This window comes from Mustela putorius, unplaced genomic scaffold (genome assembly GCF_011764305.1).
Source record: "Mustela putorius furo isolate JIRA1106 unplaced genomic scaffold, ASM1176430v1.1 tig00003862_pilon_pilon_pilon, whole genome shotgun sequence".
NCBI lineage: Eukaryota > Metazoa > Chordata > Mammalia > Carnivora > Mustelidae > Mustela > Mustela putorius.
The window spans coordinates 78,032-94,441 of record NW_025422014.1 but is presented as its reverse complement, the minus strand read 5'-3'; the positions used below and the strand labels follow the sequence as shown (position 1 = coordinate 94,441).

Here is a 16,410-nt window from a genome sequence, read left to right as displayed (position 1 = left end):
TCCAAGCTGCAGGTCGGCTCCCTAAAAGGCCTGAGCTTGCCAATCTCTGCGCATTGCCAGGTCCTGGATTCAGTGATTTGACGTCTGATGGTCTGCACATGTCCACTGGGAGAGAGGAAACCACAAAGGGAAGAGAGACTAGAATCCAGAGGACTTTGGCTCCAGTTTGATCTTTCTCTACTTTCATTCTGTCTGTTCAAAGGGGAAAAAGAAAAAAAAAATATATATATATATATAATACACACATACACTTTCTCTTTCTTTCTTTCTTTGACTCTAGATTCAGAAACGGTTTTTCTAATTTGGAGGTTTTCCTGCTTTCCCTCCTTGCCCTGTCCTCTGCACCCTCCCTCCCTCTCCTTCCCTAACTGAGCTCAGGTTGAAACTTTGCATTGCACATTCCCTTCACCCCCTCCTGGGATGGCTCTGAGCTCTCGGGCACTAGCCTTCTCTGTGGAAGCCTTGGTGCAGAGACCCAGGAAAAGAAAATTGCAAGACCCAAGAGAGGAGACTCAGCCTGAGTTGCTGGAAAAGGAGGGCGGAGAGGAGGAGAGAAAGAGAAGAGCCACAAGGGAAAAGAGTCAGCAGCCCCGTAAGTATTCCTACCGCAGCCCCCAAACCCTGAGCCTGCTACCAGAGCATGCTGTCCTGCAAATCTCAGCTCCACTCCCGAAGCTGAGAGAGGGCTGCTAGCCCTCACTAGGATGCTTTGGTCCAGCTGGATGGCCACATTTGGGACCACGGAGACACCTCGGTCACTTGTTTATAGGGGAAGCTTCAGAGCTTCCAGATTCAGTGCGTGTTGCTGTCGTTCATTTGCGGTGAAGGGGAGCTTCCCTGTGCTTTTGTGAAGTTACACTCTGCAACCTCCAGGCTGTGAGAGCCAGATGGTAGCTGTTTCTCCGGGTAGGAAGCAGGCAGGCATTTAGATTGGGGCAGGGAGATTCAGCCTCAGGGTCCAAAAGTCTCAAGAGAATAAGGATGGGCAAATTTGAAGGACAGGAGCCTTTTCCAGGACGCGATCTGGGTCCCTTTCTCCCCATCCGGAGGCCACAGAGGGTGTTGTGGGGAACTTGAATATACGCTTCCAAGGTTCCCAGAGAAGCAGCGGGGCCAGTCTACTCCAAGACAGGTATCAGTGAGAAGGGGACGCAGGAACTTCGAACCTCTGTCAAACCTCTGTCAAACTCTTGGTGTCTCTGTGTCCAGCAGAAAAGCGACCCAAGACCGAGCCCTCAGCAACTGCTTTCTCTGGCTATAGCAGCAGCGACAGTGATAACAACAGCTGCAAAAATATGGAAGAGAAAGATGCTATCCAAATGGAACTTCAAGGATCTGAACTGTGGAAGAGATTCCATGACATTGGGACTGAGATGATCATTACAAAGGCTGGCAGGTTCGGCTCTGTACAAGATGTTCAAAGAACGCACACAGTAGGAAGTCATAAGATGCGGTGCCTCCAGCTTCATACTCTATATCTGTCCTTGTCATCCCACAGGTTTTAGAAAGTCACATCCTCTCAATAAATCGCACTATTAGTGGCTCAGTTTTTCTTTCTTGTAGGCAGTGACTTCAAGAAATTCTCCTTAAAGCCTCTCAGTTATCAGTGGACAAAAACCCAGCCTACCATCCCAACCTAGCCTGGGGTAATTTGAAGTGGGCTTTTTCTGCTTTCACCTTTTGCTTTGGGGCAGCATCACATCAGCTGGGTTATTATTTATTTATTTATATTTTATTATTATTTTTTTTTACATGAATCCTCTTAGTTTCAGTCTTTCCCAAATCTGCCTTACAGAAAGTACCATTGACACTGAGGGCCCAGGCACAGTTTATTTTTTTCTCTACTTTCTCTTACAAGGCTTTTTATTAGTGGTGATGGTAGGGAGTGGGGTGGACAAAGCCTTGTGGTAAGAATATTCTGCTCCACACAGAAATCCTGAACTTGTTCAATCAAGCATACAATCAACAATCTTTCTCCATGTAGCAAATATTATTCCTGGAATCTGTCCTATAATGAGGAAGGTATTGTGAATATCTTCATTTTTCCCTTGTCTCCCCACCCCATCCCACTCCAAATGTCTCTAAAAGCATTAGGTCAGTGGCCGTTTTCTTTCCCACAGGCGGATGTTCCCCTCTGTTCGAGTCAAAGTGAAAGGGCTGGACCCAGGGAAGAAGTACTATGTGGCCATCGACGTGGTGCCAGTAGATTCCAAGCGTTATAGGTAACCAGGCCAAAAGAAGGATACCCCAGACCAAGTCTGGGAATGAGGATACTTATGGAACCCGAGAATGTTATATGGAAAACTCTACCATGGGAGTGGTGGTGAAATTGCTCTCCTGTGGACTTTGGGAGTTGAATATTCTCACTCAAATGGAGGTTCAGACTGAGAGAAGCAGTCTTGCTCCTCTTTCCTCTCACTCCTGGAACAGGTGCCAGTTTGTGTTTCAATGTACTCCACATCATTTACCTACCCACCACTCTGGCCTTGGCTCTGCCAACTGCAGAGAGTATGGACTCAGGAAGTTAAGAGGTTGTTTGAAGGGATTTAGAGAGAAGTGACTGTGCTTCTGGGGCTGCACTGGGCTCTGGGTTGTGCTACTTTGGCATCAGGGTCCTGGAGTGATGTTCTGATTTATCATCTAATGCTAATTTAACAGTTACCATATTTAGGTGTATCATTTCTTCCTTCTTTAGCTTCTCTTCTGAAGCGGCAGCTGGGTCCTAGAAATTACAAATAACCTTTCTTTTTGAATCAGGTTCTCTAATAGAGCAGGCTAATAGTGTTCAAATTGATTTAAAGCCAAGAGGTCTCTCGGGCGTAGCATTCCAGACGTGCAGCTATGCCAGCACTTGGCTTAGAGGCTATGGGGTTGTGCAGGAGCCACTCTTACTCAGGCTGTGAGCATTCCACTGAAGTGGATATCTAGCCTTTCTAAGAGAGAGCACGCATGATGCCCAGGGCTGGATTTGAGGGGCAAAGAGAAAGCACAGCTCAAGAACCTACTGGAGTTTGTAAATAGAACAAGTGACTTGCTTCTTGCATTTGAGCTGGCTTGGGAATGCAGTGCACAATTGAGTGGTTGATATTGGAAACAGGGTGAAATCAGCCCTGAGGCCTCATGGGCTAGAGTTGCAGGTGGTGTTCTGATGTGAAGCCTTGTTGGTGAAAGGGCTTTGAGGGCCACTGGCCGAGGTGGAGGTGGATTGGACAGACACGTTATGCTCTCTTTTGCTTTTTCTCTGACTGATGCTTCTGGCTTGAGCCATGAGGGTTTTTAAACTGTCTCTGCACAGCAAAGTGGATTAGATCAATTTCTGTGGTTGTTTCCGTGAGGAAATACAAACCAGACTCTGAAATCCCATGATGTTATACTTGCCCTGGAACTTCATTACATTTTAATGGCATGTGTTTGTATATGGTTTGCTTTTTATCTCTGAACGCCCTTTGGAAATCAAGTTGGATCTTCTTTGGGATTAGGAGGCAAACCTTGGCCGGTGTCATTAGGACTAGATCCAGGAGGCTTTCTCACATGCACCTGGCTTTGGCCCATTGCACTTAAAGCCACACTCTCTGCTTTTTTTAGGTATGTGTACCATAGCTCACAGTGGATGGTAGCTGGGAATACAGACCACTCATGCATTACTCCCAGGTTCTATGTTCACCCACACTCACCCTGCTCTGGAGACACCTGGATGCAGCAGATCATCAGCTTTGATGGCTTGAAACTCACCAACAATGAGATGGATGACAAAGGCCATGTAAGTGTTTGAAATCCTTTGTCTTGAGGAGGGGATGGAAGTGTCAAGGCATCATCAGCCTGCATGTTACCCTGGAGAGATGTAAAATGTTTCTCCCGGGTGGTCTTTAGGAACTGTTCAAGTTCTGCGCTTGTGACCAAAGTAGCTCCTACGACCTTTGTTTGGCATCTGAGAGTGCTGGGGTTTGGGAAGGGTGAATGAAAGGAGTTTGAAGATCAAATGAGATTTGTTTAAGCCATAAATCCTGGTCGGAGAGTGTGGAAGGGAATGCACTTCGTGGAGTTCTCTTGCATCTCAGACTCCAGGGCAATCGCTGTGGGCTCTGATTGCCTTCTCCTAGATGAGCACCTTCTGTCTGGCATGGTATGACAGAAATCCCCTCCACAACTCACTTGTGAAAGAGGTTATTTATAGGTTACCTGGATCTGAGTCTTATTCTCATATGCATCTTCCCCCTGCCATGCCTGGCCTTGCCCTGGGCCAGCCACAAATAAAGAGATGGAGGACCCCAGGATTAAGAAGTGGGGTATGTCCTATGGCTCCCCTTCAGTTAACATAAGCCCAGGGAACTTCTAGCAGGCAGTCAGATCCAGGGGACATCACATGGTTGTCCACACTTAGAAGCAAGAAAGGGTCTCATCTGGAAATGGAATCCTGGCTGCCTATTGTTGCTGTGATACTCCTATCTGGAAACCTCTTAGCCCTGAGCATGTCTGTCCAGAACTAAATGTCAAAGAAAAGTCCTTGTGTGTGGCTAACCTATCCTTTCTGGTTTAGCCTCACTTTTGCATGTGGGCATGTTGGGGGTGCCAATGAGAGGAAACCAGTGTTGTAGAGGGGAAGCCACTTTCTAGGAAAACATTTGATGATTTCTCCTCCAGATCATTCTGCAGTCCATGCATAAGTACAAGCCTCGTGTGCATGTGATGGAACAGGACAGCAAGGTTGACCTGTCCAGGATTCAGTCCCTACCCACTGAAGGGGTTAAAACATTCTCCTTTAAAGAAACGGAGTTCACCACAGTGACAGCTTACCAAAACCAGCAGGTAAGGGCAACTTGATCCTGGGAAAGCAGAGCTGGCTCCAGAGGGACTTTCTGGATGGCAGCAAGCTGCATTATATGGATTGAATTTTCCACAACTAAAAAAATATTATAGTCATATTGCATTGTCATCAAAGCAAATTTGATTATGAATTGTGTGGAAAAGGAGAAAAGAGAAAGGAAAGCAGAACAAAGTGCCAGGGGAGAAAGGAGATAACCATTCCAAATTCAACTTAACAATATGCTTGTATTAATTGAATGTGCCAAATTACACATTGAAGTGTTTTGTGGTTGTTGTAACCATTAAAAGCAATGGTGAGTGTTATTACTGAGGGCACTGACTTTATCTTTATCTTTTTCTCTCTTCTTTTTTTTAATCTATAGATTACCAAACTGAAAATAGACAGGAATCCTTTTGCAAAAGGTTTTAGAGATCCCAGAAGAAGTAGGTAAGCAACATAACAATCATATCTAATATTTATATAGCACTTTCCACAAGTATTACAGATAAGGTAACTGTGGCTCAGAGACTCCGAGGTCCTAAGTTTTGTAACTGGTACGTAGTACGTGTTTTGTCTCTAAAATCTTGCTTCCTCTTTTCCTCTCCCAATCCACTTTCAAGATTATCATATGATCTCCCTGATATGAGGAATTTGAGAGGCAGAGTGGGGGATTTGCAGGGTAAGGGAAGGAAAAAATGAAACAAGATGGGATCGGGAGGGAGACAAACTGTGAAACACTCTCAATCTCACAAAACAGAGGGTTGCTGGTAGGAGGGGGTTAGGGAGAGGGTGGTTGCCTTCTGGTCACTGGGGAGAGTATGTGATATGGTGAGTGCTGTGAAGTGTGTAAGCCTGAGGATTCTCGACCTGTACCCCTGGGGCAAATATTATATATTCATTAAAATAATTAAAACAAAGATATCACTTATTCTAGATCCCTGAGGTTTTTATTCAGGGAATTATTACTGTGAATTTTATTCAGCAGTCTGGCTATAAGCAATGAAATATATTATATTTCAGATATTGACCCCTAAAAACTGTATTAAGATAACTTAAAAGTTTACATAAATCATTATTTTCAGGAATTGAATTCTGGACTTGCTGAAAGTTGAATCTATTTTTCAGGGTTGTATTGGATAGGCTTTTAGAGATCTACCCGTGGAGGCCTTCTGCCACTCTGGATTTTAAAACTTTTGGTGCAGACACACAATGTAAGAAAAGTTTTATTAATGTTTACTTTTAAATGTTAATGAAGTAACAATAGTCAGAGCCTCTGTAGTAAATATTATACAAGGGGATAAGTTCCTGCCAGAGAATGCGGGTTTACAAGATAGTTGGTGTATATTTAACTTGATGAGAAAGTAAGAGGCAAAAAGAGGGGGAAACTGGCATGAAGGAGAAGAACAGAGCCGTGGTAATGGTGGATTTATTGACTTCAGTCTTCTTAAGTTATCACATATCCTGAGATCTCCAAATCTCACCTGGATTCTTCAGCAACTCACTATCTCACATTCTTTGGAATCTGCCTGTGGTACATGTGTGGCCTTATTTGCAAATACATTAGATATCGAAATAAATATGTTTCTCATAAACTTTCCACACATGTTAAAATGACATCCATTAAATTTTACCATCACTTAGTTCTAATTTTCCTTTTACTGTAAGTAAAGAAAATAAATATTGAAAACAACACTAAGTCATTACAATTAGTTTAATTGCCACAAGCATTAAAAATATTTGCAAGGTAGTTTTTATCAGGTAATGCATTACATGATTAAATAATAATAATAATTAGACAATGCAAGCTTTCTGGTAGAAGAATGTATACCTTCATGTCTCTGGTGTTTAATAATAAATAAAAGAGTATTTGCAAACAACATATAATTATTTTACTGTTTTTGTCTTTACTCTAAAATTTGTTTGTCTTAGGACATTAACACAAGTTTATAAATACTAGAGAAAATCATCAACATTTTATTTAGGTTGAATTTTATATACTACTATAACATTGAAAACAGATCAAGTCTAATAATTATTTGGTAAAATATTTCACTGTATTGATTGTATTAATTTGGTTTACAAAGTTGCATAGAAAAATATGAACACTTTAATAGCATCTAGGCAGCATGCTTTTAAAATATCCAGGTCAACATGAAGTGCACTAAAACAAAACAAAACAAACAAAAAACTAACAATGATCATTAATTCATTAATTGATAATTTAAAATACAGTTTTCTTAATTACTTAAATGTCCAGATTGCTCTCAAGTTCCAAAGAAAAGGGGTACCATTTTTCAAATGACTTTAGAATATTTAATTATAAAAGACATTTGCCACCTTGTTAATAAAGAATTAGGCTATGCTTACACAAAATAGTGAAGAAAAACAACACACACACACACACACACAAAAGAAACCATCAAGTTTAGTCAAAATTTTAAAATTCAAACATGAAAATAAGGTGTAAAGTCTAGATTTTCATGGACTTTATAACTATCCCTAACTTTAGTAGATGCTAGGCAAACATAAAAGGTCACTTGACATTACTATGAACTTTTTATTTTTACTTTTTTAACTAAAAATTATCTTTAGCAAGTGCACTTAAATGTTAGTTTATAAAGATTATTTTCATGTGCTCCAATATTTTTATAAGAATGAAGCTTTTTACTGAATCCCAACCAATTTGTTTAATTTAATCAAATACTCATTTTTGTAAATTTTTTAAAACATAATTTTTTTTAAATTTGTAAGATATAATTGGCTCTGGGTACTATTTATTTAGGCATATTTTGTAATTAATTGGATAAATGTCCAAGTGCCTAGCACAGCTCTTGTGCATAGTGAATGCTCAGTACATAATACATAATTGTAGTGCTAAAAGTAGTAATGGTCCTTGTAAAGATATCATTTTCAACTTTGGTCAGAGGAATGAGCATATTCTTTCCCAAAGAAGTTAAAAGAACTGTGAACTTGTGAAAAAGAATGAAGCAGAATATTTGTGGTCCTTAGTACTCATTTATTAGGAACATCAAGTTCATCGTTCATTGACTGAATTATTATTCACAGGTGGAAGCAGTGGCTCATCTCCAGTGACCTCTAGTGGAGGGGCTCCCTCTCCTCTGAACTCCTTGCTTTTTCCAACTTGCTCTGTGCCTACATTTCACTTACCTACAGGCTCCCTTGGAATGCCCTGTCCAGAGGTGTATCTGCACAATATCAACCTGCCCCTTTGCTACAAGATTTGCCCAACTAATTTTTGGCAACAGCAGCCCCTTATCTTGCCTTCTCCTGAAAGACTAGCAAGTAGCAACAGTTCTCAGTGTTTAGCCCCTCTCATGATGGAAGTTTCCATGTTCTCTTCTCTGGGGATCGCCAATTCAAAAAGCAGTTCATTTCAAGACTTAAGTGAGCAGTGTCTACAGGCACCTAATTCTTCCAGTCAAATGTTGTATGGATTACAGGCACCTGGAAGTATTTTATCACCAAACCCCATTGTCCAGGAAACAATTGGTTGTTCTTTCCATCCTTCCTATGGTTTTTATAGGTACAATTTCTCAGTGCCATCTAGACTGGTAAATGCTGCCAACCATCTCAAAGTCAAAGTGAATGACAATAACCAAGTTTCTTTTAGAGAAGGCAAATGCAGCCATGCTCATTGGTACCCAACAATCAATCATTGCCTTTAATGGAAGAATCACATTCCTAAACCAATTACACATAAGCATGTATTTTCTTTATTTGTAGCCAAAGAAAGGTCAAGAGGTTTGGGGTTTTAAAAGTTTTATTATCAGAGGTATTTCTGTTATGCATTTAAAGTGCCTTATCAGATGTTCATAAGAGGTTGCTACAGGTCAAATATGATCTGTAACAATCTCTGATTACAGTAGCCTTGGGCCTCAAAATAAGATAGTCAATAAATATTATTTGATGAGATAGACTATGGGTGAAAATTGACTCCAGATGAAGCCTTTAATTACAGTGAAGTCAGTTTACCATGTCAACTGCCTCTTACATATTGATAATGACCAAAAGAAGTTGGATTTAATTCCTGTGAAAGCAGCAAAGCAATTTTACTTTTATCTATGAAAATTATATTTATTGTAATTCTCTAGTAATTGTAGAAAAATCATTGTTCACTTGCCTTATACTTTTATACTTTATTGTTGGAGAAGCTACCAATCTCAATTCTAAGTTACAAATAAGGACAGGAATTTTCAAAAAGTAATTATTGCAACCTAAAAATCATTTAACCCTGAAGGAAAACAAAGATTAAATGAAAAATAAAATATTCTAAATAAATTTGATCTTTCATTTCTTTTTATTTTTTGGATCATTCCCAGGTGAAGCTTATTTACTTATTCTTTTAACAAACCTGGTGTTTTACACAGTTTACAAAAACAAATTATTGTAGTTCTCCTAAAAGACTAATAAATTATTATTTAAAGGGAGATAATACATTTGAATCCATAAATATGAAAATATCATTACATTGGTATAGTTTAATTCCACTCTTGTGAGTCAGTCATGGTAAATTGGACTAGACAAAAAGTAGCATAAATGAGATTTTTATTTTAGTTTATGAAGTTGAAATGTTTCCTTTCACTTGGTCCTAAGTTTTCTGGAAAAAATTGTTAAGTATATTGGGGCACCTGGGTGGCTTTGTGGGTTAAGCCTCTGCCTTTGGCTCAGGTCATGATCTCAGGGTCCTGGGATCAAGCCCTGCGTCAGGCTCTCTGCTCAGCAGGAAGCCTGCCACCCACCACCCGCCACCTGCCTCTCTGCCTACTTGTGATCTCTCCCTCTCTCTGTCAAATAAATAAATAAAATCTTAAAAAATCATTAAGTATAACCTAAATATAACTTGCATATCTTTAAAATAAATCAAATTTAAGTTTTTATGCCACTAGCTCTATAATTTATTAGGCCAAGGTGCTTCACATTACAATGGTTTGGCTTGACTTTTTTCAAACTAACCAAATTCCTAAACTGCTTTTTGTAACTTTCCAACACATATTAGGAAGAGCATATTATTATTTAATTTTTCTCAAAATGGTTACTCCCTCTTAAGTGTATCTTACAAATGTGCCTTCCTATGTATGCATTAAAATTATATTCCCCTTTACTTCTGGGAATAGGGATAGAACAGCACATGGTTACATTTAAACTGAATATTCTAGTCAAGATGAAATATTATTTGTAGCCCAAACTAATTGGACACCTGTTTTAAAAGTCTGAGGCAGGAAATCTCTACTACCCGGGGTTATCCATACTAAACTGGGTTCATCAAATTATGGATTGAAGTAGCAAGTACATTTTATTTCTGTCTACTCCAAAATAGGTTGCTGTTAAAATAAATTACAATTTTTAAAGCAGAAACTCCCATATCAAAGTATAATGAAGCTTAGTTTGATGGCTTATATGGCAGATACTTGGTAATTAATGACAGAAAGTATTTAACTGAAAAATCCAGAAAATCTCTGGGTTACTTTTTAATAATTATTTAGGAGAAGGCATTAATTTTGTATCCATTCAAGTATATGTAGCCCATGATTTATATTTCAGATAATTTTGTTATATATTAGCAATTTAAAATTGATAATACAGAACTATATTGGTAAAGATGGATGGAACTAGAGCGTATCGTGCTTAGCGAAATAAGTCAAGCAGAGAAAGACAACTATCATATGATCTCCCTGATATGAGGAAGTGGTGATGCAACATGGAGGCTTAAGTGGGTAGAAGAATAAATGAAACAAGATGGGATTGGGAGGGAGACAAACCATAAGTGACTCTTAATCTCACAACAAACTGAGGGTTGCCGGGGGGAGGGGGTTTGGGAGAAGGGGGTGGGATTATGGACATTGGGGAGGGTATGTGATTTGGTGAGTGCTGTGAAGTGTGTAAACCTGGTGATTCACAGACCTGTACCCCTGGGGATAAAAATATATGTTTATAAAAAATAAAAAATTAAAAAAAAAAAAAAAAAAAAAAAAGATGATTAATATAAAAGTATAAAAGTTTAAGTGTTAGAATCTAAACATCTATTTTAAGTTGTTTTGTATAATGTTTATAAATTGTCAGTTCATAGTTTTAATTGAATAAGTAACCAAGAGAAAAGCTTCATTGAAAATTAGACTTGGAAGAGACCTCAAGAAGTTCAGTAAGCAGTCCCCTACTTTCTGAACAAGTTACTTATCTGCAGGAAGCTGTTAGTAACTTTAATTGATGCATAATTAACATTTAGTGTCCTTACTATTTTATACTGAATAAATTCTTACTCCTTAATAAGATAGTGTGAAACTTGAGTAACTTGGTAAATTGAGGTTATGGCTATGGGATAAAAACCAAAATACTGTAATAGTATTCTACTATTACAATTTCAACTGAATCAACTAAATATTATTCTTGCTTTAAAAAACTACAAAAATCAAAAGCCACTCTTGATTAGACAAGGTGTGAAATAGTTAGTACTTAGTAAATGAAAGTAGACAAATGATACTTAATAGATACCCAAGTCTAATAACTAAAACTGCTATTTTCATGTGCTTTTATCATATAGGTATGTGTGTGTGTGTACACACATAACTTCCCCCTTTTAAAAGAAAACATCTTAATTTAGCTGACTAGACATATAAAACCTGATTCTTAACCTCACCTGGCAATATGACTTACCCCAAGTAAATCTAGAGAAAATAAACTTTTCATCAACTTTGTAAAATCTGTACATTGGATAGGTAAATAAATAGAAGTTGCTTTACTTTCACACAGCTCTGAGTCAAGCCTAGCACTGTAGTCAGATTCCCTTGTCAGCAAGGTTCTATTTTGTGGAATAATTAATCTGAAATCAAAGACTTTCTTTCTTTTCTTTTTTTTAAAGGACTTTATTTGAGCCTAGTTGCAGAACACATGTCTAAGTAGATAAATTATTAATTACATTTTAAAGACCAATATACAACGTTAGATAAAATAGCCTAGAACATCAAAACTATTATTTCTTTTCATTAAATAGAAGAGATAAACCCTCTGGACATTACATCTTGAAGTCCAATATGTAACTTTGGATTACATAATATTAGAGTTTTCAAACATTAATATCATTGTTATTATTCACTGTAATACAAAATTTGAAAGTTATATTTTCTCCAAGCTATGAAGGTAAATATTTATGATTTCACTGTTGTTAGGCATGAGTTCTACATGTGGTCTGGAAATGGACATGACTTTATTTTTCTTTTATGAGTTTGAGGTGTATGTCATGAAAAGAAATGCACAATTGGAGAAAAAAAAAGAAGTACACAAGCAGAATTAGCAAGTTATAGTCAGTGAATCACTCTGAATGATCAGAATCCTATGTGCTGACAACCTGACAAGGTGCGCCTGGTGAATAAAAATAAACATGTGCATTGGACATTATGGAAAATTTCCCTTTCAATTTCCTGATAATTAATCTTGGGAAAAATGATGGTGTACATAAGGCAGACAACATATATATTTTAAGTGTTATTAGTGTAATGCTAAGTCTGCCATCATTGAAATAAACTTTTTGTATAAATACTTAAAATATGTTTTACAAAAATCTACAAACATGCTGATGACAAATTTAGATGCTTTCAGACAATAGAGTTATATGTCCAGGTATATAGTAGGTATATATATAGTTGTTATCTCCTCACTAAATCTCAATTAGAAATATTTTCCTTATCTGAATATGAAATTTAACAAATTACAGAGATCACATTGTAATTTATAAAATCAGTAGAGTTTTAGTTTAGTTTTGTTTTAAATGATTTGTACTGTTTCTTTTTCTTCTTTCTCTTCTCAAAAAGAGGTACCAGAAAGAATACCTACTCATTGCATACTTATACTATTATTACATATATTTAAGTGGAAAGACAGATTTAAATATGCTTAGAAATATCTAAATGCATGTGCTGTATTTTATTAATTGAACCGACAGGGTGGGAGTACAATGTTTTAACTGTAATTTACAGATATGTTGCCTTTGTGTTGAAAAATCTTCAATTAACCAAAATAAGAAAAATATTCTGATACAGCACCAGCTTGCCAGTTGATTTCACTGGAATTTAACATGTTTATTGGATCAGTTTAAAACAAGCCAAATGCATACCTTAGGCATTGGTGGCAGTTGCTTTGATATAAGTGCCTTCATATACATTTAAACTTCTTAGGTTTGGTTTCCAATTAAATGATAATTTGTATTAAAACTGTGTAAATAAACGTGGTTTAGATTACAACATAAAAAAGAATAAATAGATATATAGAACATTGGAAACATATTCTGTATTAAAACTATTTACATGTGTAGTCTGGCCAACTTTTGACATGCTGTTTCAATAAAATATTGAAAGGAAAAAGACTAGTATCATTTCCTGTCAAAGTTTCAAATGTTCATGTTTACAAATTTGTACTTCACATCAGTATGTAACCACACATTATACTGAGCAGATGTACAAAACATAGCTATGGGAGATTTCTATTTTGTTGAAATGTATACATGTATACTAGATTTATTTTTAAGTACCTAAAAGAGTTAAAAAAATTAAATATAACAGAAAAGCTTGAAATGAGTACAAGTTGTATCATTAAACTCTTTTATCCAATTATATATTTGCTGTTAAACATGACAGAATTTTGATTTTGGATTTAGATCACATATTTTGTACATGAAAATTAAAGTAGAATGTGGTAGTTTAGCTATAGAAAATGGTATGAATAATTCAAAATTTTGCTAGAACAAAACAGGAGTAAAATCATGCTTTCATACTGGATAAAAATTAATGTCTTCAAAAAAATTAGTGTCTTCAAATTAAATATTTTTTGCTTGAAAATTCAGTCTATATTCCATTTTTTGTGGTCATTTTGGGGGAAATATTGATGTTTTAGGATTTTACCTTCCTTTAAATATTGTCTGAAATTAAGTTTTTATATTTCGTGATGTGAATATATTGTGATCTCTTACCAACTACTCTAATGCCTAATCATTCTCCTTTTTTTATTTTATTGAATGCTTAAAATTTTAGGAAAAATTATCCCATAGAAATACCAACAAATAAAAATTTAAAGGAAGCATAATTTCTTAGTAAGATCCAAATTCAAGTGACAAAGTTACTCATTACTGAACTTCCATAGATATTGCATCTGGCTTAAAAGGAATTCATGGGGGCGCCTGGGTGCTCAGTGGGTTAAAGCCTCTGCCTTCAGCTCAGGTCATGATCCCAGGGTCCTGGGATCGAGCCCCACATCGGGCTCTCTGTCCAACAGGGAGCCTGCTTTCTCCTTTCTCTCTCTGCCTGCCTCTCTGCCTACTTGTGATCCTTCTCTCTCTGTCAAATAAATAAATAAAATCTTAAAAAAAAAAGAATTCATGGACAGTCCAAATACTTAGCTACATTAATAGGTGTTTTATAAAACTCAGGTTAGATTCTCTTCAAACAATGATTCCAGGCAGAAGAAAGACGTATTTGGCAAAGATACCATCGCTTTGAAACTAGTCACCATGATTCTTTTCTGTAGTTGTAACATTCATGAGGTGGGGGTAAAGATGAGGTGTCACATTTCAAAAAGGCTCTGTGGGCCCTAGCACCACACAAAGACTCTATAGGCCCTAGCACCACACAGCACCACACCTTAATTTTTATAGTAAAATCCAACAGTTCTCAGGTGTGCTGAATCAGGGCACTTTCTTTGAGCTCCTGGCTAGTCAGGACGCAGAGCTTTCCAGTGGGTAGAAGGGGTAAAGATCCCAGCTGCTATTCACAAAAGAGTGAAACTTCACACACACACACGTTATGCTATATTTTAGTTGAGTTGTTCATATGCTTGTGTTTCCTTCTGGACTTTACTGAGGGGAATAATAGTATTTTTATTTTTTTTTTAAGATTTTATTTATTTATCAGAGAGAGAGGGAGAGCGAGCACAGGCAGACAGAATGGCAGGCAGAGACAGAAGCAGGTTCCCTGCTGAGCAAGGAGCCCGATGTGGGACTCAATCCCAGGACGCTGGGATCATGACCTGAGCCGAAGGCAGCTGCTTAACCAACGGAGCCACCCAGGCGTCCCAATAATAGTATTTTTAAATAACATTTGTTTTCCAACTTTTAAAAGTTTATAATTACATTATCAAAATTTTTTTAAAAAACACATAAAAAGAAAATGACACAAAAAGATCCATAATCACAATGTATAGTTTGAATTCTAGTCATTGTATATGTCCACACACACTGAACATATTTTTTAAAGTGTTTGAGGTTTTTGATGCTTTTTGACACAACATTGGTATCTACCAGTTCAAGGTCCCAAAACTATGAGTAGTTTGATAACCAAGGATATACTAAACTGGAAACGTCTGGGTAGCTCAGTTGGTTAAGCATCTGCCTTCAGCTCAGGTGGTGATCAAGAGGTCCTGGGATTGAGCCCCACATCCAGGCCCAGGTCAGGTTCCCTGCTCAATAAGAAGCCTGCTTCTCCCTTCCACTGTGCTGCTCCCAGTGTTTGTGCTGTCTTGCACAATCCCTCTCTCCCTTGCACAAATAAATAAAATCTCTTTTTTTTAAAGAAGATACTAAATCAAATTAACATTATAAAATGTAATCCTGTTTTCACAGGGCTAATTTTTCTAAAAGACAAAAATGGCAACTGGCTTCTGGATAAAGATGTTAGAATTAAAATATTGCATTCCCTTAATGCTGACTTAAAAATTAGAAACTATAGAGGCGCCTGGGTGGCTCAGTGGGTTGAAGCCTCTGCCTTCATCTGAGGTCATGATCTCAAGGTCCTGGGATTGAGCCCCACATCGGGCTCTCTGCTCAGTGGGGAGCTGCTTCCCCCTCTCTCTCTGCCTGCCTCTCTGCCTACTTGTGATCTCTGTCAAATAAATAAATAAAATCTTAAAAAAAATTAGAAACTATAACAATAGTGTACAAAAAGCATAATGCTTCTAAAATAAGTCATTATTGGATATATGCTATCAAAATATTAGTGAGAAGGGAGTATATTTCCATTGAATTATATTATGTGGTACGGATAACTATTGACCAGTGGATAGACATATGAGTAGCTACCAGTTTTGGGCTATGATAAATAAAGCTGATTTGGTCATTTTGTAGGGGTTTCTGTGGAAGGTAAGATAACATAATAAAAAATAATAATGATTAACAAATAAAAATAAATAATTAAAAATTTAAAAAATAATAAAAAGTTTTCATTTCTCCGACTAAATGCTGAAATGTGCAGTTGCTGTGTTTTATGGTAGTTGTGTATTTAGTTTTTAGGAAACTGCCAAACCATACTGCAGAGGTACAGCAGCAATGTATTAGTCATCCTGATTATCCTCTATCTGAGCAGAATTTGTTGTTACTTTTATTGTTTTGTTGCTGCTGCCACTGCTTTTATTCCAATAAATCTGTACTGGTAATTTGTGATTTTAGTTTGCAAAATTAAAATTTTGTTGTGATTTTAATTTGCATTGTGATTTTAATTTGCAAAAAAAATAAAGTTAGTTGGGATTTCACAGGCATAATGCTTAATCTGTTTGGGAAAGTCAATTTGGGGAGTAGTGCCATCTTAACAATATTAGGTTTTCCAATT

The 16,410-nt window shown here is 37.2% G+C and overlaps 1 protein-coding gene across 1 annotated transcript; it reads left to right on the top strand.

The window, feature by feature from the left end:
- The first annotated feature begins 292 nt into the window (after window positions 1–292).
- On the top strand, window positions 293–8,490 carry TBX22 (T-box transcription factor 22). Its single transcript, XM_004780577.3, has 8 exons — window positions 293–592; window positions 1,210–1,396; window positions 2,121–2,222; window positions 3,586–3,760; window positions 4,642–4,806; window positions 5,187–5,251; window positions 5,930–6,015; window positions 7,871–8,490. The coding sequence occupies exons 1-8, from the start codon at window positions 421–423 to the stop codon at window positions 8,488–8,490; spliced, it is 1,572 nt and encodes a 523-aa protein (XP_004780634.1). The 5' UTR covers window positions 293–420.
- The last annotated feature ends 7,920 nt before the right edge of the window (window positions 8,491–16,410 follow it).

Coding starts and splice junctions, on each gene's coding strand:
- TBX22 (XM_004780577.3), top strand. CDS start 421: ATGGCTCTGAGCTCTCGGGCACTAGCCTTCTCTGTGGAAGCCTTGGTG. Junction 1,397..2,120: donor ATCATTACAAAGGCTGGCAG/GTTCGGCTCTGT, acceptor TCTTTCCCACAG/GCGGATGTTCCCCTCTGTTC. Junction 2,223..3,585: donor GTAGATTCCAAGCGTTATAG/GTAACCAGGCCA, acceptor TGCTTTTTTTAG/GTATGTGTACCATAGCTCAC.